General features: G+C 37.0%; 1 protein-coding gene across 1 annotated transcript; it reads right to left on the bottom strand.

The window, feature by feature from the left end:
• Positions 1-16,977: 16,977 nt before the first annotated feature.
• TMEM17 (transmembrane protein 17) lies at positions 16,978-22,611 on the bottom strand. Its single transcript, XM_017670619.3, has 4 exons — positions 22,387-22,611; positions 19,099-19,202; positions 18,830-18,943; positions 16,978-17,933 (listed from the first exon to the last, which is right to left on the bottom strand). Exons 1-4 carry the CDS (start codon positions 22,565-22,567, stop codon positions 17,655-17,657), a joined length of 678 nt encoding a protein of 225 aa, XP_017526108.1. The 5' UTR covers positions 22,568-22,611; the 3' UTR covers positions 16,978-17,654.
• Between the last annotated feature and the right edge of the window lie 288 nt (positions 22,612-22,899).

Raw genomic sequence — 22,899 nt, 5'->3', positions numbered from 1 at the left:
TGTCTCTAGAGTAGTAGCATCCAATAGAACTTCCTGCAATGATGGACATGTTCTATATCTGTGCTGTTCAATACAATAGCCACCAGCCACATGTGGCTATTGAGCATTTGAAATGTGGCTAGTGTGACTGAATTCTAAATTTTATGCTTAGTTGATTTAAATTTAAACAGTCACACGTAACTAAACTCCCCCAGTTGTAAATAGCACATACATGTTCTGATCTTGTTTCTGGTCTCCCAGTTATTTAAAAACCTGCTGACTTTTGTTCAGTTTGTGTTCCCCTAGGACCCTTTATTCTGTATGACCTCTTTATAGTTTCCAGCTTCTATTTGAGTGCTTTGATAATTTTTCATGCCTTCAAGTCTATATTTATCACTACTGAAATCCCATTTCAACCCGTTTCTCACATTGTTTGGAATAGTTTGGCTTTGACCAAAAAGATGCAAAAGACAGCTGGTGCAGGATTACATAAGAATTCCTCAGATGAGCAGAATGAGGGATAAAAGAAGAGCATTTATGACTTTCCTGATTCATAATTTCTATTACAGGGGCTGAGTATTGCTGCAAAAGTAGGGAAAAATAATATTGACTTCCATGCTTCCCTACTTTTCCCCCCTGAAAACCTGCTTGCTTGATCTTCTTTTTATTTGTAGTATTTTACTCCAGTGTTTAGAAATTTTATGTCCAACTGGCCTTTCTGATTCTTGGAATGGGGAGATTACAAAACTTCAGTAAAAATGTTTATTAAATGGAAGTGGCTCAAAGGGCTAATGGTGAACATATTTGTCATTGCCACTTTTTTCTCTATATTGCCCTCTTATTTCACTGACCTGTGCTTTTAACCTTGTATTATACAAGAGAAGATTGGAATAAAGCTTTTACATAAGATATGTGTTCTAAGATTCAAGAGATTAATTAATCCAGTGTATCCTTTTAACAATTCTAATGTTCACAGTTAGTAAAATGCTAAAACCTGCTGCAAGTTGACTTTAGGAGATGCCAACAAAACATGATGGGCTTTGCTCTCATTCTCTGTCACTGCTAAATTTTATTTGTCTCTGTTCAGCATCTGCCCCAATCAGATGATAATTCTCCTGAGCAACCCCAGGAATATCAGGCCATCTATCTTACAGAGCCAGTGCCTCTCTGCCACTTCAAGTGGACTTGCAGAGAATTAACTTTACACAGTTAATGTTTAATTTTAAAAACACACTTTTTTGTATTTCCATTTTGGTGGGCGGACCAGATGCTTTGCCAAATTTATCCTCAGCTAATTGTGTAGTTCAATGTCCTGAAATGTGCCCTTGTTTGCTTAAGGCCTGCTGATTTGCAAACGAAATTGTTCCAGGAATGTGGGTCAGAGTGGATGCTCCTGTGCAAGCTGAATTGACCAGGAAAGAACCTCTGAGGCCTGGTGGGGGTGCTGGGTGTGTGTAAATCTGCAGGAATAGAAGACTCTCCAGAGCAGGATTTTCATTTTAATGATATGGCTCCTGGAGGTTGGGGAGAGCTGGGACCTGGAGACATGGACAAAAATCAGTTTGGCTCTGATCCAACTTTGGAACCCCCTCAAGCTTTTCATCTTGAGCAGGCTTTGGGGCAAGACTGAAATAAAATATTAATGCACAGCTGGAGGAAAATAATTTTAAAATCTGGCATTTACTCTGCCTCTGTCCCTGGAGGCCCTCTGATGAGATATATGTGAAGCAGGCATGGCCTCCCAGCAAGAACAGAAAAAGGATGAAGTTGCTCAGTTACTCTGCACCATCCCTGAGTCTGGCACCTGTCTGCCAGAGGTTTTCCTGGGGATTCGGCCCCAGGCCAAATCGCAGTGCTCCAACTCCTGCTACAAGGGATATGAGCTGGGTGGAGAACAGCCTGGAGGGGACTGAAAAGGAAAGCAGGGGACCAAAAGTGACAAAGTGGACGCAGCTTCAGTGGAGAGACAACAAGCAAGGCAAGGATGGTCTGTGCACCTTGACGGCAGCTGGGTATCTAACCTAACAGGTGGGATGGATATCAACCTTTTGTCATTTTTGGCTCATGCCCCTACTCAGGGTATTGGGCAGCTCCCTGGTTGGCTATGTGCTCTTCCCAGCCCTGTTGCCTTGCTGTCTTTCTCTGATCAGATATGTTTTGGTGACCTACAAGGCAGACACTGGGGGAGCAGCTCACTGTTGCAGTCAGCTCTCATAAGCCACCTAGAACTTGGTTCAGTCTTAGGAAGTTTAGTCATTTTAATAATTGCATTATTTTCCTATGGCTACATAACAAATTACCACAAATTTAGTTGTTTGAAACAAAAATGGATCCCACTGGGCTGAAGTTGATGTGTGGGCAGGGTTATGTTCCCTTCTAGGAGAGAATCTGTTTTCTCTTTGTATCTTCTAGAGGCACACACATTCCTTGGCTTACATCCCCTTCCATCTTCAAAGCCAGCAATGGCTGGTTGGTTGAGTCTCACACTGAATCCCTAGGACACTCTGCCTCCATCTTCCACATTTAAGGACCCTTATGATTATATTGGACCCACCTGGATAATTCAGGATACTCTCCCTCTTTAAAAATCATCCAACTAGGGATCTTAATTCCATCTATAAATGTAATTCCCCTTTGCAATGTAACCTAAAATATTCACAGGTTCTAAGGGATTAGGATATGGACATCTTTGGGAGACCATTTTTTCTGTCCATCTTAAAAATAAACCCTTACCTTTCCCCAAGCCTTTTTACAGACCTCATTTAACCCTAAAAATGCCTGTAAAATAGGTAAATGAGTGGGATTAATGTCTTTTAATGGATAGAGAAGCTGAAATAAGAGTAAAAAACCAAAGTAAACAAACAAAACTTGCACAGATCTCACCCTGAGTTTACTTTGAAATATAGGAGGGAACCTGTTAAGATACAGATCACAGTACTCAGTTCATTTCCAGGCTGTAACCCTGGATGACAATGCATATTATATTAAAGAGGAGAAATATGGGGGAAGTGTGGCTTTGTATGACCAACTGTCAGACCTGGATTCAAGTCTTATTGTTACAGGAACTTGAACTGGCTATGTCATTTCCACTTCCCAAGTCTGTGATTCCCTGTTTTTACCTTCCCAAGTGGCTTTGAAAGTGACCAAGATGATATTTTTTAACACAGATAGCTACTGTTGAAAGGTATTTGCCAAACACAAAGCTATTTGTATTTATTAAAATGAATGCCATAGAAAGATGCTGAGTGGAGAGTAAAAACCATGGCCCCAGTAGTGACCTTACTGAATTTTCTATAAAGAGGGAATAGACTATTTGTAACAGACAATCAACATATGGGCAAACATTTTTTGTTAACTATGGAGCTTTGTGAAAAAGAAGTAGAAAACCTGTGATATTTAGAGCAATCCTAAAAGCAACTAGCAACGAGGAATGACTGCCATTCCATGTCTGCCACTGAAATATATAGGATCCACTTAATGCAATTCTAAAAGCTAAATTCCCTTTACAGTTTGACTAGGGAGCTCAGGAATAGAATCCTGAATCTAGGGAAATCAAAGGAAATAGAAAGTCCCTAACCTGTAAGAGGTTGGATTTAAAATGTTTACACTGAGCTCCTCCTTGCTGATACTCCTTCTCTGTTTTATTATGTTCTTTTTTTTTTTTTGGAGTGGGATTAAAGACTTCCCTAAGCTTAGCACAATTTTTCTGCTCAGGGGCCAGAATTAAAAACAACCAAACCAAACACACACACACACACACACACACACACACACACACACACACGTGCCCCCCCCCCCCCCCACCAAAACACCCTATTGGTGTATTTGGCTACCTTTGGGTCAATAATACAGGGGCTTATGCTGGTAAAACAGGAACTAAATTTGAAAATAATGTTCCTTCCACAAAAGGACACCTTTACCAGGTAACTCCAGGTTGGCAGCATCCATCACATACACTCCACCCCCACTTCCCGCCCCACTCCACCCAAGCTTGGAAATGGTAAGTGTATCCTGGAGTAGGCCAGCATCTCAGAAAGCAATTATAGTAAAATACTTCTAGGGCGCGTTTGCTCCAAGGGTAAGTGGTAACTGAGTGTTCATCTAGCTCCAAAGCATGTTTGTCTCAAATAGTTAAAAAGGGAAGGAATGTTTTTGTTGGAGAGCCCCAACACAGTTTCCAGCATATTTTCCATTTGCCTGACTTTGCTCTTGGCCCTGAATGGAGTGAGTAGAAGGGTGTTTTCGCTATTGCAATCATGAAAATTTCTTTACTGCCATGTGTGCATTCAGATCTGCTTTTGACACTGCTCATTATTAACAACAGCTGCATTTGCTATGGGTGAACTGTTTTTGTCTTTGGCGAGGGTCACGTTGACTTGTGATTTCCAGTTCCCTACCATTGGAGTGGGCATTTTCCTGAGGAACTTGATTTTTTTGTGTTTGTGTTGTCTTTTTCACTCTTCAATCCATGTGCAGATTTGAGCTTGTTTGCAAAAGGAAGAAATATTTGGCTCATTCTATTTCATGTTGTAAAGGTGGCAGCTTACTGGGGTTAAAAGACTGAAGTTTTCAAAAGAAATTAAGTCTTATTAAGCCATAGGTGTAACTAAGATTTTGTGTGATATGGAGCCATACAATAACACCCAAACTGCATGTGAACCTCAACCTTAACTCTATTTTTTAAAAAAGCTTAAAGAGCAAAGCAGAACAAAAACACTCCCTGCCCCCCATTAAAATATTATTATGTAAATTTACACATTTGAGCTCTGCTGTCTTTATATCTGTGAAATTCTGAATCAGTGAGTTACCTTTTCTTTAGGGTCAAAAATTGATTTCAGAAAATGTGATATCCAAAAAAAATTATGATATTAAAAAAAATCTTATAAGCATTGAGGTATAAACACCGTAGAACATCTGTCAACATCTCATATTTTATAGATTAAATTTATAATATATAATAGTGTGGATAAAGTTAAAGTTTCTATAGCCAGGATTCTCACCTGGCTCTGGTTGGCTAGCTCACTACACACATGTGGGCAATATGTTGCTACTGATTATATATAAAGAGCTCCACTCTAGGTGACATGGTGGCACGGCTGCAAGGCTGCAGGAGAGCAGAGTAGAGGCTGGAGTGGTGGCAGCGCTGAGTACAGAGGCCCAGAAGATGGCTGTGTGGGCAGAGAGGCAGAGGCAGAGACTCGCTTGCTATGTGCAGATTCCCTCTGAGTGAATAAGATTTTAGTGATTGACCTGCCACCGTGGAAATAAAGTTGGGTATAACCCTTTCACCCCAAGAACGTTCTACTGTCATTTCTTTGGTCACACTGAATCCATAGAGAACTTGCCAGGGGCTGAGACCCATTGGCAAGACAAATAGGCTATAAATTACATAATCTATAAGATCATACAGACATTCAACATATAGGCAAACTTTTTTTGATAACTAGTTATAGAGTTATAGAGTCACAGGATTCAAGAAGTTATGAGTTTGTGGAAAGGTTTTCCCATTTAAAAATTTTGATAACTAGGCCCTTTACTAAGAGATACAGAAAAGTATGTGGGCACCTTAACCCTCACAGATCCACCAATGATTCAAATTGCCTCTCAGAATCCTTTCCTGACCACCCTGTAGGACTGATCATTTTTCTCCGTTGGCTTCTGTGTGAACTCTCAGTTTGTGCTTCATTGATTTACATTTGCAGGAATTTTGCTTTATAAAAGGTAGCTTTTGATTTTATTCTAAGGGAGGAGAAGGAAGCAAGTATTCCATGTCAAGCTCAAAAGCCCTGCTGTTTCCAACTGGCTCCAACAGTGGGTTCATGCTCTGAACCCCTTGGCTATTTGAAATGGGACAGAATTCCATCCAGTGGGCACCCAGAGTTTCTCCCACCAAGCACCCCTTTATTACTCTCTCCTACACCTCAATTTCTAAAAGGTACTACTAGACTGTAAGACTCTTTTTTTTTTTTTTGTGAGGGCATCTCTCCTATTTATTGATCAAATGGTTGTTAACAACAATAAAATTCTGTATAGGGGAGTCAATGCTCAATGCACAATCATTAATCCACCCCAAGCCTAATTTTCGTCAGTCTCCAATCTTCTGAAGCATAATGAACAAGTTCTTACATGGAGAACAAATTCTTACATAGTGAATAAGTTACATGGTGAACAGTATAAGGGCAGTCATCACAGAAACTTTCGGTTTTGATCATGCATTATGAACTATAAACAATCAGGTCAAATGTGAATATTTATTTGATTTTTATACTTGATTTATATGTGGATACCACATTTCTCTATTTATTATTATTATTTTTAATAAAATGCTGAAGTGGTAGGTAGATGCAAGATAAAGGTAGAAAACATAGTTTAGTGTTGTAAGAGAGCAAATGTAGATGATCAGGTGTGTGCCTGTAGACTATGTGTTAATCCAAGCTAGACAAGGGCAATAAAACATCCATGGATGCAGCAGATTTCTCTCAGAACAGGGGGGGAGAGGTTCTAAGCCTCACCTCTGTTGATCCCCAATTTCTCACCTGATGGCCCCCCTGCGACTGTGCCTGTCTTAGGTTGTTCCTCCCTTGAGGAATCTTACCCGTCTCTGGCTAACCAGTCATCTTTTGGGGCCATACAGGGAAATGTAAAGTTGGTAAGTGAGAGAGAAGCCTTATTGTTTGAAAAGGTTAGTTTTTTACTTTGCATGTTTATGCCCTGTAGCTTCTATGCCCAGCATTTATCTTGAGGTATCTTTACCACTTGGAAGAATTATGATACACGGTAAATTCGATATGAGGCACGAATTCTATTTAAGGGTTGTAATTAGGAAGGAAGAAGAAAAGCTATAGAAGTAGCAGGTGGAAGAAAACATGGAAAGATTGATTATTTCTTTGACATATCTTCTTGTAGAGTAACATAAGCATGTATAGGTTTTAAACTACTAATTAAATTGCACACACACATTAACATAATAGGAGTACAGTTACATAACCAAAGCATACCTATAATTACCAGCCATCTCCAGTGAAACCAAGAAAACCAGTTAGGCACCTTAGGCATTTGTGAAAACTTATCTATGATGTGGTGGATTTTGTCCCAACTGAACTTGAACACAGACTGTAAGACTCTTGAACAGTATCTTATCATCCTAGAATCCAGTGTCTGTCAAACAATAGGACCTCAATTAGTCCGTAGAACTGAACTGTCTGGTAAAGGTTTTGAATCAGATATATTTCAGTTTAAATCCCCATTCTGCCAGTTACAGACTGTGTGATCTTGGTTAACTTATTAGACCTCTCTGATACTCAGTTTTTCTCACTTGGGAAAGGAAAAATGGTATTATTATAATTATTACATTAACATAATAATACAAATACTGTAACTCTTTGGAGGAGTATATACAATGGCACATGAAAAACACTTAGCTTTTCACAAGGACCTACCTCAGAAAACGTCAATCCTTTCAATTAGGCTACTGAAAGTTTTCCCATTTTAAAAATTAATCAAATATACATCTCCTTAACTTCCATTCAAATTTGATCAATCTGAAATGACCAAGGCCACTGCTCTGAGTTAGTGAAATTTCCAACCAAAAGCAAAAACACCAGTTTTAGTTTGCCTGCTTAGCCTTCCCACAGGTAAACATATTTGATTTTTTAAGAAAACAATGACATTAGCTTTTAGACTCTTTTTTATTACTTTCCTAGATCCCTAGAGATCTGGGGATGGGGGTCCACGTTTGAAAAACAGTCTCTCTGTTCCTACTTTGGCCCCTAGATTGGAGAGGTCTAAACCCAAATATATCTTTGGAGAGTGTGTTTGGGGAGAGGGAGCACTGCATAGTGAAAAAGTACAGTCTTTAGGGCCCAGCAGGCTTAGGTTTAAATCCTGTTTTCTGTGTATGTTATGTGACTCTGGACAAGTTCCTTAACTTCTCCTGGGTCCCATTTCTAGCTTCTGTAAAGTGGGAATAATCTGCTTTACAGAATTGTAATGAGAATTGAATGAGATCATGATAAAGCCCTAGAACAGCATCTGATACCAGCAGGTCTTCAATTAAATGGTGGATGTTACTCATATTAGTTTCGGGAGTCCAACCAAATTTGAAAGTTTCCTGTTACTGTTAGGGTGTTAATTCTTTTTAAAATTTGGATTATTTTTCATGCTACCAAGATTCAGATATAAGTAAATGTGGCATATCTCCCTTTTAGGCAGTTTACCTATTAAATAAATTACTGTATTAAAAACAGGGGCTCTGAGTTCTAATATGTTTTGCTTATTCATTCACCTGCACATCCAGTCAACATTATTAAAACCATACAATGTGCCAAGCATGGTGTTAGGCTCTGGAGGATACAGTGTATAAGACCTGGTTCCTGTCTTCAAGATGCTCATTGACTGTACAGGAGACAGATATTCAGACTTGCCTTCTACCTCATCAAGACCTCTGCCTCACCTTTTTCTGTTGATTATCCTTCATGGTTTTACTTACCCTTCAATCTAGTAGAGATGCCATGGTTCATTCCTTCTGCCTGAAAATCTCTGTACTGTTGTTTTCACTGTGTTTGTTCCATATACTTATTCCTAACTCTGGAACCAACTTAGCCATCTTCTACCTTATTTCCAAAAGCACCCAGATAGCTATAGAAAGTAATCTAATTGCTTTTGGCTGGAACAGCTGCACACCTCCCTGGTCTCCACCCCCAAATAAATGATTAATACCACTGAATAAATATTTGCCTGGCCCTGATTACTCCTACCATTCTGCACATCCCATGATTTGATCTTCTTTATATCTATAGCCTCATTTGTCTGCTCTCTTTCTCTCAGGTTACTCTTGAGCATTACACACCCTGTATAGGGATTCCCTATAAACACCATGAAATTTCTGGCTTCCCTGACTTTGCTCACAGCATCCCCCAGTGTTGAGGAGAGAAAGCCCTGATCAGCATGGATTTGGGTAGTCAGTGCCTTGGCAGACACAGTTCTAATGTGGAGATGAGTACCTCAAATTATCATAGTTAGATGACATGAATATCTACTTCCTTAATCTCATGATTGCCAAGCAACTTTAATTATTATAACATGGTTTTAAAATAGATTTTCTACTAAAATAAAATATACTGGCCATGGTATTTTGCATATAAATTAATAAACTTATACTGGTTTGTACATCAGTCATTTATGAGTTTAGTTACTGTGGTCACTTCTTTTGCATCTGTTCGGATATGGATATATAGTTGATCCATGAACAACATGAGTTTGAACTGTGTGGGTCCACTTATACATCGATTTTTTTTCAATAAATACAGTATAGTACTATAAATGGATTTTCTCTTATGATTTTCTTTTCTCTAGCTTTATTGTAAGAAAACAGTTCATAGTACATATAATATACAAAAGATATGTTAATAGACTGTTTATGTTATTAGTAAGGCTTTTGGTCAACAGATTATTAGTTAAGTTTTTGGGGAGTCAAAAGTTATGTGTAGATTTTTTCCTGCATCATGTGTTGGCACCCCTAATCCCTACATTGTTCCAGGGTCAACTGTACTAACAAAACTCAGTTTCTTAATGGAAAAACCAAGGTTCAAACTGCTAAACCTACAGGCAGCACTGAAGTCAGTCACTAGCCTCCTGAGAAAAAGTATCTTATCTCACCTCCCTACATCACAATGACTTCTAAAGACTTTAACTACTCCAAGATTATCTCTGCCTCAAGAGAAAGGGGTGCTGGTGGTGGGAGGGTTGGACTTGGATGTGACCTATTCTAGTAGAAATGTCCCTAATGGGTATCTTTATTAACTTGTTAAAAACATCTTTGTAACAATATCTCATTTCCTTCTTTTGAAGCTTTGCTTTCCAAGCAACCTCTGTAGTTATAACTTGATTTCTTAAATGGACTTGCCCCTCAGAAGGGCAAGCCTTATATCTGTGCCAGTGTACAGGGTACTCAGACCAGATACAGCTCCTATTATTACTGGTAGGTCTTTTATCAGTTTGGATGGAGGTAATCAAAATCCCTGCCTAATCAAGCCTGAGGCCCATAAAGTTTCTGGGCCCATAAAACAACAAAATGCGTTTAAAGATGTAGAAGGAATTAAATTGTCCAGGAAATTCAGAATATAGAATTATAATATTTACCGGTTATGAATGCTTATTATTCTATTTATCTCATTTAATTATTGTAAAACCCTATGAGCACCCATTTTAAAGAAAAAATTAAGGATTAGGTAAATTAAATAACTTGACCAAGCTAATAAATGGAGCAGGGATGGCATAGGTCTGTCTCCCAAGTCCATGCTTTTAACCATTGTAGAACACTGACTTCCCTTAATTAAGTCCATTCACTTGTTCACCAATATTTATTGAACACTTACAATGTGGTAAACTTTGGAAATATAAGGATGAATAAGACACTTGCCATGAAGAGTACAATTAAGTAGTGGGCTTCTAATATATAATAATACATATAATAAATTGTTTTAAATGCAGTTATAAACTATGAGCAGCAGAGATACAAAGAAAAGTGTACAAGCATTATCTGGAAGTAGGTAGAGGACAATGGGAAATTCCCAGAGGTTTTGACAGGCATTAAAAAATAAGTAGACTTGTACATGTGGACAGTTTACTTCAGGCAGAGTGAGCAGTATGGGGGAAGAAGTTCCATAGACAAAATCCAGAACGGTGCACTGAAGGAGCTGCAGTTATAGACTTAGGGGGTGAGCGTGAGGGGATGGTGGGGAGATGAGGCCTCCTGTGCCACGCTAAGGAGTCTGGTGTAATGCTGCAGGAAATGGAGAGTTCTGTGGAATTTTGAGGGGCGCAGTGACCTGATTAGATTTGGTTTCAGATTTCTCAGGAAGTACAATTGTAGGGAAAGAACTATAAATGTGAGGTATTTACTACTGCAACATGGAAGAGTACAGTGAGATCACTACTCTCCATGATCTGGTCATTATACTTCTGTTAATATATACTTGTTTTCTCCTAAGACTACCCATATATTTTCCCTTGGAAAATAGTACACAGTGAGCTCCTTAATAATGTACTATTTTTTTTCTTTCTTTTTTTTTATTTAACCGTAAAATTTATTTTCTTTTAATTTTTTTTGAGAGGTCATCTCTCATATTTATTGATCATATGGTTGTTAATAACAATAAAATTCTGTATAGGGGACTCAATGCACAACCATTAATCAACCCCAAGCCTAATTCTCAACAGTCTCCAATCTTCTGAAGCATAACAAACAAGTTTTTACATGGTGAACAAGTTCTTACATAGTGAATAAGTTCTTACATGGTGAACAGTGCAAGGGCAGTCATCACAGAAACTTTCGGTTTTGATCATGCATCATTAACTATAAACAATCAGGTCAATTATGATTATTCGTTTGATTTTTATACTTGATTTATATGTGAATCCCACATTTCTCCCTTATTATTATTATTATTATTTGTTTTTTTTAATAAAATGCTGAAGTGGTAGGTAGATGCAAGATAAAGGTAGAAAACATAGTTTAGTGCTGTAAGAGGGCAAATGTAGATGATCAGGTGTGTGCCTATAGACTAAGTATTAATCCAAGCTAGACAAGGGCAACAAAACAATTGATGTACTATTTTTTGAACAGTGAATGTTGGAGGATGTGTATGTGTGTGTAAAATGTATTTGTGTCTGCATTTCAGCTCATTATGAAATTCTTTTGAAATGTGATATCTAACAAATTAGCTCTCCCTCAGATTTCTAACATTTTCAAATATGATAACAATGTCTTCTAACTCTGTGTCAGTGGTATACCATTCATTGCCACAGTGCAAAGTTCAAACTCTATTATATAAAGGGCTGATGACATCCTGAAGCCAGTCTTTCCAGTTCATCTTAAGCCTTTCTCTACATACTTTGCTTTAATTACATAAAATTACTTTGGTTCTGTTTAGGCCTTATATTTTCAAATGTCTGTACCTTTGCCCATGCTGTTCTATTTGTCTGAAAGACATTCTTGTCCCCTAGACAGGATCCTCACTTAGCTTCCTATTTTACGTAGCTCTATTACAATATTATCATAAGCCATTATGATCACCTTAAATTTGCCTCTTCTGCTAGACCTTGGCTGAAAGGACAGAAACTAAATATTACTTTTCTTTTTGTTCTAAAGTATCAAAGCACAGCGGATGGCATATTGTTGAAGCTAACTAAGTTTACTTTTCAGAATAAATAGCATACTAAAAATACAAAGCATAAACAGATCTTTTGTGCTGTGCTTTGTAAATTACCTAGCAATCAACAGTTAACAGCTTCTTTGGCTTCTTTACAAGGATTTATTGACCATAGGGAGCTGTAGTTTTTAGAACAGCAAAAAGTTTGATTCTTAATAGTTCTCATTCTTTTTAGGAAAGCTATTGAAGCAAAGTCCTAAATTCCCACATTTTCTAGTGATAATATTAGTACTTTTAGGTACTAACGAATCAAACAATTTATAAAACCACTATTAATATGCATATCAAACATTTTTTTGAATTTTAATTTTGAATTTGAATATTAAACAGTTTCCTCTTTTAAGCTATAATATTGAGCAGTGTCTCTGATGTGTTTTCTATTACAATACAAATAACTCAAGATCAGGAACTGAAAACTATTAAAGATAAATTGATAATACCACCTACCTATCTGCCAAATACAGTGCTATCAGAGTTTTGAAAAATTAGAAGGCCATTCTTGGTTGATTACTGTTTTTAAAAGTCTGCATTTTTAATGTAGCCAAGTGCTAAACACTTATGTCTGTGGAATAATGAGGGACACATAGCTGTGATATATACATTGTGATTGTATATACCTCACTAGGTTAAAAAGCCCTTTCCAGACAAGAGTTTGCTGTGGTACTTGTTTAGATCGAGCATGTTGATAAGATAAATTTCCATATGTCTTTGGTTTTTTTCATAAGATGTTGCAGGTACCCTCTGGTTTATATATTGTTTTTAAGAGTTCTATCCTTTCTTGACTTTCACTAAAATGATTACACAGAGATGCCTAGCCTCATTTTCAGAAAGATGTAAATCTATGTAAGCACCAGGATAAATGTAAATGTTGTGGTTAAAACTGAATTTAAACACATTTTCTAGGACCCCAATTTTTAAAAATGCTTAAACACTGGGGGAAAAATTTTTAGAATAGTTCTTACAATTAACAGTTTAATTTTTGGTCACTTAAAACCTCAGAATTAATAGCTTTTTAAAACTAGAATAAAGCTATATACCCCCCAAAAATTAGTGTTAATTGCACTTGTTTAATATAGCATTTACCTTTTCTGATAAACCTTTTCTAGGACCAAAATCTAACATTTTACATTTTAACAAATTAACAGGGTAAATCATTTACTTGCCTATTTTTTTCTGCCTCCATGCCTATTTTGCTATGCAAAAGCTTTATGTAAATTTACTTTTTGAGCTGTTTAAGACCAAACCAAATTATTCCTTCAGCACATTTTAAACAATCCCTTAAAGACCTCTTTTTCTTGGCTATGTTTCCAATCTTGGCTTATCAGTATAATATTTCATGCTCCCTGCTTCTGAAAAAATTCAATATTCAGGAACAAAGTAATCCAGAGCTTTACTTCATTTCAGTCTTTTTATGTCCTAGGGCTATCCCAACTCAATGACCCAGTTTTTATTGTGTCACATCTGTCTGTTGCTGACTGCGACCAGCTTGTCTAATCCTTTTTCTGCCCCTTATCAGTTTTCCCTTAATTCAAAAATCTTTTTATTTTTATTTTTTTATTATTTGCACTTCTCCTTTCATAGCTTTTAGTTTTTTTCCGCCTTAGGAGACTCAGTGTTCCTGTGGTAGTTACTCAGAAACACAAAGGTGAATGGGTAGCTAAGGTCTACAAGTCAGTCCTTGTCAAAATTTCATTGTACTGTCTTTAGAATTGTGGCAAAAAATGGATATTATAATTTGGCAATATGCATCAAGAATCCTTAAAATTGTTCATACTCTAATATCCAGCAATTTCACTTCTGAGAATCTAGCTTATTAGTTAAAAAGAATCTAAGATATGGAAAAACCTAGGTAGATGAGAAATTCATTACAATGTTATATATAAAAACAGAAAAAACACAAATATCCAGCACTAGTACTTAAATAAATTACTGTCTATCTACTTTATGGGATACTGTGCCATCATTTAAGATGATGTTACATGACAATGTACAAAGATGGGTAAATATTTATAATGTTTTCAGAAGAACAGGGTGTGAAATTTTAAGTGCCAATGATCACAGCTATGTTTTCCAAAAGCATTTACAAAGGGAAAACTGCAAGAAAACATGACATTTGCTAACAGTTGTCATTTTAAGTGGTGGGATTATAGATGATTTTTCTTTACTCTCAAAATCTTGGTTCAATTTCTTTTAAAACTTAAGTTTTTAAATACTATAATCTTAACTGATGCAAATTAAGAAATCACTTAGGTAAAATTCATAAAAGACTATCTCAGATACAGCTCCATTTAAGTCTATAATAATCTCACAAGGGGAGAGGGCAATAAGACAGTATGTCATTTTGCTTACCAATGTAAGGGTGAAGAAAGGATGAATTGGGGAAAAGACATTCAATATCTATCTTAAATTATAAAATAATTTTTAAAAAACTTTAGTAGGTTCTACTCAAGTTTATTAAACTGCCACTGACTTTATCCAAGCCAGCTTGTTCTCTCCAAAGGTACTTCTACCTCTAGCTCAACCCTTTCAATCCATTTTCCACATGTCTTCAGAGGGCTCTAAAACCTAAATCTGTTAGTGATATTCCACTATTTAAATTTTTTCAAGGATTCAGAAAATTAAAATCTTTACCTTGACTTACTAGCTCCTCCCAAACTTCTCAGCTGTATTCTGTTCCTTTCTTCTTGTGCACCCTTCCTACCAGTTCTACCAAACTACATGTTATCCTCGAAATAGTACTCAGAGTCACTATTACTTCTGTCTCTTAATACTGAAATGAACACTTACTGCCCACTCATTCTTCAAATCTCAAGTGTTACTTGGGGAAGTCTTCCCAGGTTCTTCATCTTTAAAATGTCCCTTCGTGTAATCCTACAGTGCCCTATCATGTGCTATCACTGATTTGCTTATCTGCCTTTCCCACCAGATAGGAAGCTTCTCATTATTGTGTGCACAGATAGGTTTGCGTGTGCATGTGTTTGGTTTAACTATGTCCCCTCCCTATCCTTTGAAATGAGAGGAATAGTGAATGCTAAATGATACTGATGAATGTGTCAATCCTGGGCACTAAGTGCTGGGGACAAAGAAGGGAGGTGCACTGAAGCCAAGGACTGTTACCTGCCAGGCACACATCCAGTGGGAATTCACTCTATGTACCTCCCTGATGAAGTTAAACTTCTCTACTTTATCTTAAGGCTGCCTTGCAAATATTTTACCTCTTACTTGTACCCTGAGAACACATCTTATTTGTCTATGAACCTGCCACTATTCCTTGCACGTACTAGACAAACCTGTTGATTAAAATCCATTTTTAAAAATCATTCTGATTTACAGAATTGTACATCTGCCTTGTCCATGATGAGAAAAAGCCCTTGAAAAAGTATGTGAAAGATAAAATATTTGTGAAGCTCAACATCCTAACTAGGAATGTTCACAACAATGTTGTGAACCTCTGGAAAGAAAGATGTAATGGGAATTAAGGAGTGGACAAACTTATTCAAATAAACTAAAGGACTGCCTAAACTCCAAGTACACTGACATGTAAATATCTTCTTTACCTCAGTTTTGATGTGTTCACATAGGGAGCCAGATATACTCCAATAGAAAATATTGCTTTAGCCAAACATAAAACTGGCTTTATTGTTCAGATGAAAACAAAGTAAGTGATTTAGTCATGTCTCAATTGACTTAGTCTTTCCCCTACCCCTATTATATCTGCATTTTTAAGTAACAGTTATTATAGCAAATTAAAATAAATCAAATTCATTTCCCCAAAATTTTTGTAGTCTTTAAAATTTGATTGTGATTCTAACATTTCAGCTGTTAGTCTCTTGATCCTAAATTAAAGTTTAAATGTATCAGAACCTCTGATATTTAAAACTCTGGAAACAATTATTAAATAGAAGTTTTTCTTGATTATCCCCTTACTGTACCTGCAATGTAGATTTACTGTTCTTTTTTTAATATTTTCTTATAGACACACTTTTCTATTCTTATCTTGAAATAAATGCAAACAAATACAAGTTTTAGAAAACTGTAGAAACAGCTATTTTTAATTTCAAATAATTGGAGTGTACCTAGTGACTACTTTGGTATAGGAGTAAGGTTAATTAGTCAGTGCATGGGGGGAGAAATCTCTGAATTTTATATATAATAAAAAGCAGGAATAATAAAATTAGTATAAATAGTTTGGTCAGGTGTAATTAAGTGTGGGAAGTGAAAACATTAAAAAAAATTAAGCAATATAGAAGGAATAAGGCAAATCATTTAAGTCCTAAGATGAGCATGAATTACAGAAATGGGAAACTGGAAAGGTTGATTTTTAATGTAGCTACAACTGTCTCTTAGTAAAATACATTACTTATAAAGGAACATTTCCTTATAGGAAAGAAGAAAATGTATCCCTTAGGACAATCTAATAATCACTTAAAAATAATGTTCAGATACATCAAAGCAACTTTATTATTAACTGACTTCATAAAAAGGTTTCTCCTGTTAGTAAGGGAACATGCTCATTTAAAATCACGAGTATAGTCCTTTTGGCCATCTTAACTCTCACTATGTATTAATAGGTACCTGCTTTTCAAATCAAGCCTCATGTGAATTTATGGGTATCAAACAAGTCTTCAATGAATAATGATATATAGATGAGATCACAGGGTTAATGTGACTAGTACGGTGCCCACTGGACAGAAGGCTAATACATATGTTTTTCTCCTTTCTCTTGCAACTCTGTAATAAAAGTAACAAGCCCACAGCCCAAAAGAACTGGATTAGACAGAAAGGGTTTGTTGCAAATACTTTAATATAAATATTTTGTAATTTGATTAAAACATGATTAAAATACACTTCACACCACCACCATAAATACTGAACATGGTTTTACAAAAGTTACAATTTTATGACAAAAATATTCACTAAATACCATGAGAATCCACCTGTTTTTAATCTTGGTATAATAGTTAAGACCTTGTTAGAATTTAACCCTAGAAAACATGAAAATTTGCAGTGTCTTACAAATGGTTTACAAATACAGTCTATTCACCAGAATTGACAAGCTTTTCCATGTGCTTCAGATGTACTGCCAAGATATGGATAGCCAACAAGAAATATACACACTTGATAAGAAATATACACATTTCTAGTTCCAGCTGCTAACCTGAAATAATACAGTGAAGCTGGTAAACTGAGACCATGCACACAGATTTCTACACACCTGAAAAATCTGACAACAAAATTACGATATTTGGCATCAGGTGGACAACATCGAGGCTTTATGGTTGTCTTACTGCTTTCATGTATTATATAAGCAGTCTTATGATTGCCCCCTCCCTTGGAATTTCAGAGCTAGAAAGTATACAGTTCAAAACACTTGCTTTGTCCCTTCTATCACGCCAGATCTCTGATGTTTTCCTTTACAGTCTTTTAGAATGATCCTTCAGATTTTCACTCAGCAGCGCTGGGTCAAATCTCTTCTACACAGGGTCTCATTCTTCTCATGCCTCCTCTGTATGCAGCGAGCTGGTCAAAGTCTTGGAGGTGGAAACGAGTTGCCAGCTGATTTACCATTTTCTTTAGGGTAAGAAATGCTGAAACAACTTGGAAAGTAAGGAACATAGTGAAGATGATGTGTATCGCTTTTTCCAAGGGCAGATTCGTTAGGCCTTCATTAAAGAGCAAGAAAAGAATTAAAGGCAACTGCAATAGAAGGCTCAGAAGCCAAAAGCCAGCCAACTCAGGAACCTGCAAAGACACACATCAAGATCAATCAGATCAGTACACTAACAGTCTTTCGTTTACACACATAAACAACTACTTAGCACTACTGTAAACCTGCTGTAATTCAAAAGGAGCATTAACACCATCCTTTCCCTCAGAAAACTTACAGTCTAGATTAGAAAACTAATTTATGTGACAATGCTAGAACACTATACCTTAGTAAATAATTAAACCACTTAGAAGTATAGACTGTTACAAGAAGTAAGACAAGGGAGTAATTACATTAGGTAAAAGAAAGAATTCAAGGATGTAGGTTTAAAAGTTGGGTAGAAGAAAGAAGAGGTAAGTAAGCAAAAATGTGGAATGAGCATGTTTGGAAAACAATATGTCAGCCTGGAATGGATGCTTGGGTTAAGGCATATTGAGAAATACAGTGAGAAAGACTAAGTGGGACCTAATTATAAAGGGCCTAGAAAACCATAGAAATCTTCAGGCATTATCCCTAAGCTCTGGAAACTGTAAGTGCTTAGGCAGCATGATGATTCAGAAAACATGTGCCTGGTATACTCAACGAGTTTATAATTTCCCCCCATGTTCTTATTCAGGATCCAAATGAACATATTTATTGACCAAGTATTTCAAAACTGGAGAGACGAGGAAAACTGAATTCTTAACACTTACTATGCAGGTACTTTATGTAAATTATTCAGTAATCCCAACAAACCTGTGAAGTAAGTATTGTCCCCATTATGTATATGAAGAAACCAAAGCTCAAGAAATTAAGCAAACAGATCACAGTAAAAGAAGTGGTAAAGTTGGAGCCAGGCCTTTTCTCCTTCTATCATAACTCACTGCCTTTTCCTTGCTATGCAAACCTTATTGCATTTATGTGTAGCCCTGAGAGAAAGCAAAGAGCCTACCTTCTCCTGTAGGTTCCCCATGTAGCCCAGATACAATCTGATAGCTTCAATTAAGGTGATTAGGATGATAACAGTGATCACAATGAATTTGTAGTAATCAGGCAAGACTGAATACTAAAAAACAAAAATCAACATGTTTTTAAAATTTCACATGTAGTAAAACTGACCTGGGATAGAAAAAAATTAAGAACTTTAATTTCATTGACAATGTAATAATGCCAGAAATGAGTTGAAGAGACCTCAGTAGAAGTATTAAAGAACTGACTTACCTTCATCTGAAGCATCATAACATTGCTTACCCACCAAAGTGGGAAAAAGTAAGTGTTAAAATAAAGTGACATCTGCAATTCCAAACTGGAAACCATTTCATTATCTATAGAAGAAATAGAAAAGGAACAAACTCTTAATCCTGGTCTTTGCCCTATAAATCCTTTACTTCCTTAGAATTAGTAAGTGCAGTATTGGCTCAAAACTTCAAATTTTAAGTCTATTTATAATCATTGATAGTGAAAGGAAATATTCATAATACTATTTCATATATTGGCTACTTGGGGGTATGTTTCATATTTTTCAATTACTTTTTTTCATTTTGCCATTATAGTCTGCTGACTTTTTTGCCACTACTGGTATAGAATAAATGTGGAATGTCAGTATGAATCTCACTGAACAGGGAATATTTAATATTACCTCCTTTGTAGAAGTCTATGTAAAGAGCCTATAAATTGAACACAAAATATATAAAAACTAATCTCACATATAAATTAATATCATATAAAATCTCTGTAAATTATAATTAGACACATACCACTTCTAAGAAGATCTTAATCCCACCCTTTCATTAATACCCATTTCATGCCCCTTTTTTCATAAATCCTCTCTGATTGTATTCCCCAACCCCAGTAGAAACATCTTTACCTTTAGGTACTTACCACTCTAACTTGTGTATAAGAAGTGTTAGCAAAGAACCACCCTCCCCTCACTTGAGGCACAGTCTGGTATACTAAAAAGATCATGAGCTTTGCAGTTCAAGTAAATCCAGAACTCCCCAAAGTCTCCCATAACTCTGGATGCCAGATTTGGGAGAAGTTATTTAAACTCTTTAGCCTCAATTTCTTCATTTGTAAGGTGGTAACATCAAAATTACCTCACAGGTTGTTTGTTGAGGATTAGAGGTAACAAATTATTTCACCCTAGCACCATGCCTGGCACTTAGTAGGCACTCAATAAATATTAGTCCCCTTTCCTTCTCTTTTACTTATACACAGCTTCATTTTAAGCACAGAACACATTTGAAAGCCTCACAGAACCTAGCATCTTGCTTTAAACATGGTAAATAACAAATATGCCTAGCATAAAGAATGAATTAATGAAAATACACAGTCATAAAGACATTATCAGTGTAATCATTTGTGATAGATGACTTCCATTTATCTAGGCTGATTACATAATACCTTTTGCTTTTATGTAAGGGAGAAAAGCCCTAACTTAATCAATTTTTAAAATTAAACCTTACAAATTCATCCTAAATTTGACTAAATTCTAACAATTTAAGAGCAGATACATGTTTTGGAATCAACTCTAAATAAGAAAATTTACAGAAGCTCTAAAATAAATTTCTTAAAAACAGATTTTTCCCCCTTTTGTCCACAGAGTACTTTGTATCTGTCACTTAATAATTTTAAAATATAAGAAATAATCATGTCTCTTACATCAACAATGTTTCCTTTAGTTCCAAAAACACGTCTGATTATAATGTACTTAAAAAGAATTCTGGTATTATAATCTATGTTTGTTTGTACCTATTAAATTATATACAGGAATGAATTCTTAAAATCTGTTAAGTCTGAAGGCAACTCACCAGCCTGATATTTTTCATAACAATAATACAACTCTTGGTCAGCTGTGCACATGGTAATGAAATAAATACACTTGTAATTACAGTGTAAATAACCAAACTTCTGATACACAAAGTAGAACATACGGAAAAATAGTAAATTGGTTAAGCTGAAAATCTTAACACTTTTGGAGCAGAAACTAGCCAAATTTTGCAGTTTTTATGTTAGAAATTTTGTGCCTGAGCATCCTAAGAATTATGCCATGTCTGTTTCAGCAAATCAAACCTACAATCACACAATTTAAAACCATGTTAATATGTAAATGTACCTTGAAAGCACAAGACATGAATTTACTAAATTTTGCAAAAGTACAAGTGAGTTCTGTAAGCAGAATTTAAATTACAACATTATATAAATCGGGGGTAGGCAAACTACCAGCCAGCTGCCTGCTTTGTACAGCAAGGGAGCTAAAAGTGCCTTTCAAATTTTTAAATGGTTGTGGGGAAAAAACAAGTTTGTGAAACTGAAAATCATGAAATTCAAATTTTAGTGTCCATAAATAAAGCTTTATTGGAACACTGCTGTGTCTATGCAATTACCATTATCTTTGGCTGCCAGAGACCTATGGCCTGCAAAGTCTAAAATATTTTCTCTTTGCTTTTTTACATAAAATATCTGCTCACCCCGATACCTTGCATCATCAGTTTTTAGTGCCTGTTAAGCCTCAGCTTTAGTATCAGAAATGTAAAAAACTAATTTTTCATATTATGTTTTTCTCTGTATAACCTAATCATAACAGGCCTAAATGTGGGGGACAGCCAAGTAATCAGGATGGAAAAAAAAAACCCAACTGTGGGAATTTACTTTTCTCAGCTCCCTTTAAAAAAATTCCTAAAGTAAGCAAGAGGAAAAGGTGTTTGTTTTCCAACAATTCAGTGATAAAAACAAAACATAACACATGGGTCTGGCTGACAGTCCGTTGTCTATCATTAAGATTTAATAGGGGGAGAGACAGGTGGAGGAAACTGTGTTACCGCTTGTCAGTCATGTTGAATGTAGCATCGTGGTATCTGTTACCAGATTGAAGGAGAGGATACACAGGGGAGGGTAAGAAGCAGGGAAAGGGGCTAGTTTTGTTGAAGGGGGTGCTAGTGTGGCAGCTGCCACTCTGGAGTGGATAGCGGTTTAAAACGGACTCAAAAAAAACTTCATTCCATCTCTTCGGCCAGAAAACGGACTTGAGGTGGAATGTACTTGTTTTGCTAGGAGTAGAGAAAAGGAGAAGAGATTTTACCGCGGTGGGGGGATAAGTGGGGGACTGCCTGGGTTGTTCACTCTATCCTAGCTAAAAAAAGCCTGGGCCAACGTCGCAGAGGAAAAGCAACGTCAGCCTTTGCAGAGGGCGCGGGCCAGAGCATGTGCTGCGAAGACGGCGTTTATGTTTTCATTTATCTATGAAGGACGGCACTACTTCAGCTGCCCCGTTTGCACTTCGCCGGCCACGCTGCAGCACGATCAACCCAAGACCCGTCGGGTATCCAGGCCAGAGGCGCCCCAAACCCTCTCCCAGCCCCAACCCTTGGCCTGGTCCTTCCTCCAAGGCTCTTCCCGCACTGCGGAGAATCCGCTGAAGGCGAAACCACCATTTTAGGTCCGGGCAAAATGTGGCCGCGCCAGGTCCTTGATGGGCCACACCCCCTGCGCTGGGCCTAGGCCACTCACCCGGACCCTCGCTGTACTCCGGCACGGTCCTGTTGGAATCGCTGAACACGGTCCGGCTGAAGTCTCCCAGCCGCTGGCGGACCGGATCTGGCAACTCCATGCCCGGGCCGCATTGGGGTCGCGCGGCGTAGCCGCGCGCTGCGGTTCCCACGGCAACCGGGCGCTGCGAGGCTCCGAGCATCTGGGCGCACGCGCGGCTGCATTGCTGGGCTGAGGCGCTGGTCGCCAGCCCCCGCGCCCGGAGAGGTGTGTGGAAAGCTGGTTTCAGTAGAGCGCCTGAGCGGGGTGAAAAACAGCAGGTTCCTCAGTCATGTATTAAGCCCCACCATTTTAAGTACAAACAATATATATATATAATATTCCTAATAATATATAATATACATATTTCTAGAAGATTGTATATATATATATATGTGTATATATATATATATCTTCGACACATTACATCGCAGTATCTTAAAAAATATGCTTATAATGAATATTTGATGATACGGAATAACTAAATAAAAATAA

Source organism: Manis javanica, chromosome 1 (assembly GCF_040802235.1).
Source record: "Manis javanica isolate MJ-LG chromosome 1, MJ_LKY, whole genome shotgun sequence".
In the NCBI taxonomy this organism is placed as follows: Eukaryota; Metazoa; Chordata; class Mammalia; order Pholidota; family Manidae; genus Manis; species Manis javanica.
This window is presented reverse-complemented; position numbering and strand designations above follow the sequence as displayed.

Coding starts and splice junctions, on each gene's coding strand:
- TMEM17 (XM_017670619.3), bottom strand. CDS start 22,567: ATGCTCGGAGCCTCGCAGCGCCCGGTTGCCGTGGGAACCGCAGCGCGC. Junction 18,944..19,098: donor TTATGATGCTTCAGATGAAG/GTAAGTCAGTTC, acceptor TTTGTTTTTTAG/TATTCAGTCTTGCCTGATTA. Junction 17,934..18,829: donor TGGGGAACCTACAGGAGAAG/GTAGGCTCTTTG, acceptor GTGTCTTTGCAG/GTTCCTGAGTTGGCTGGCTT.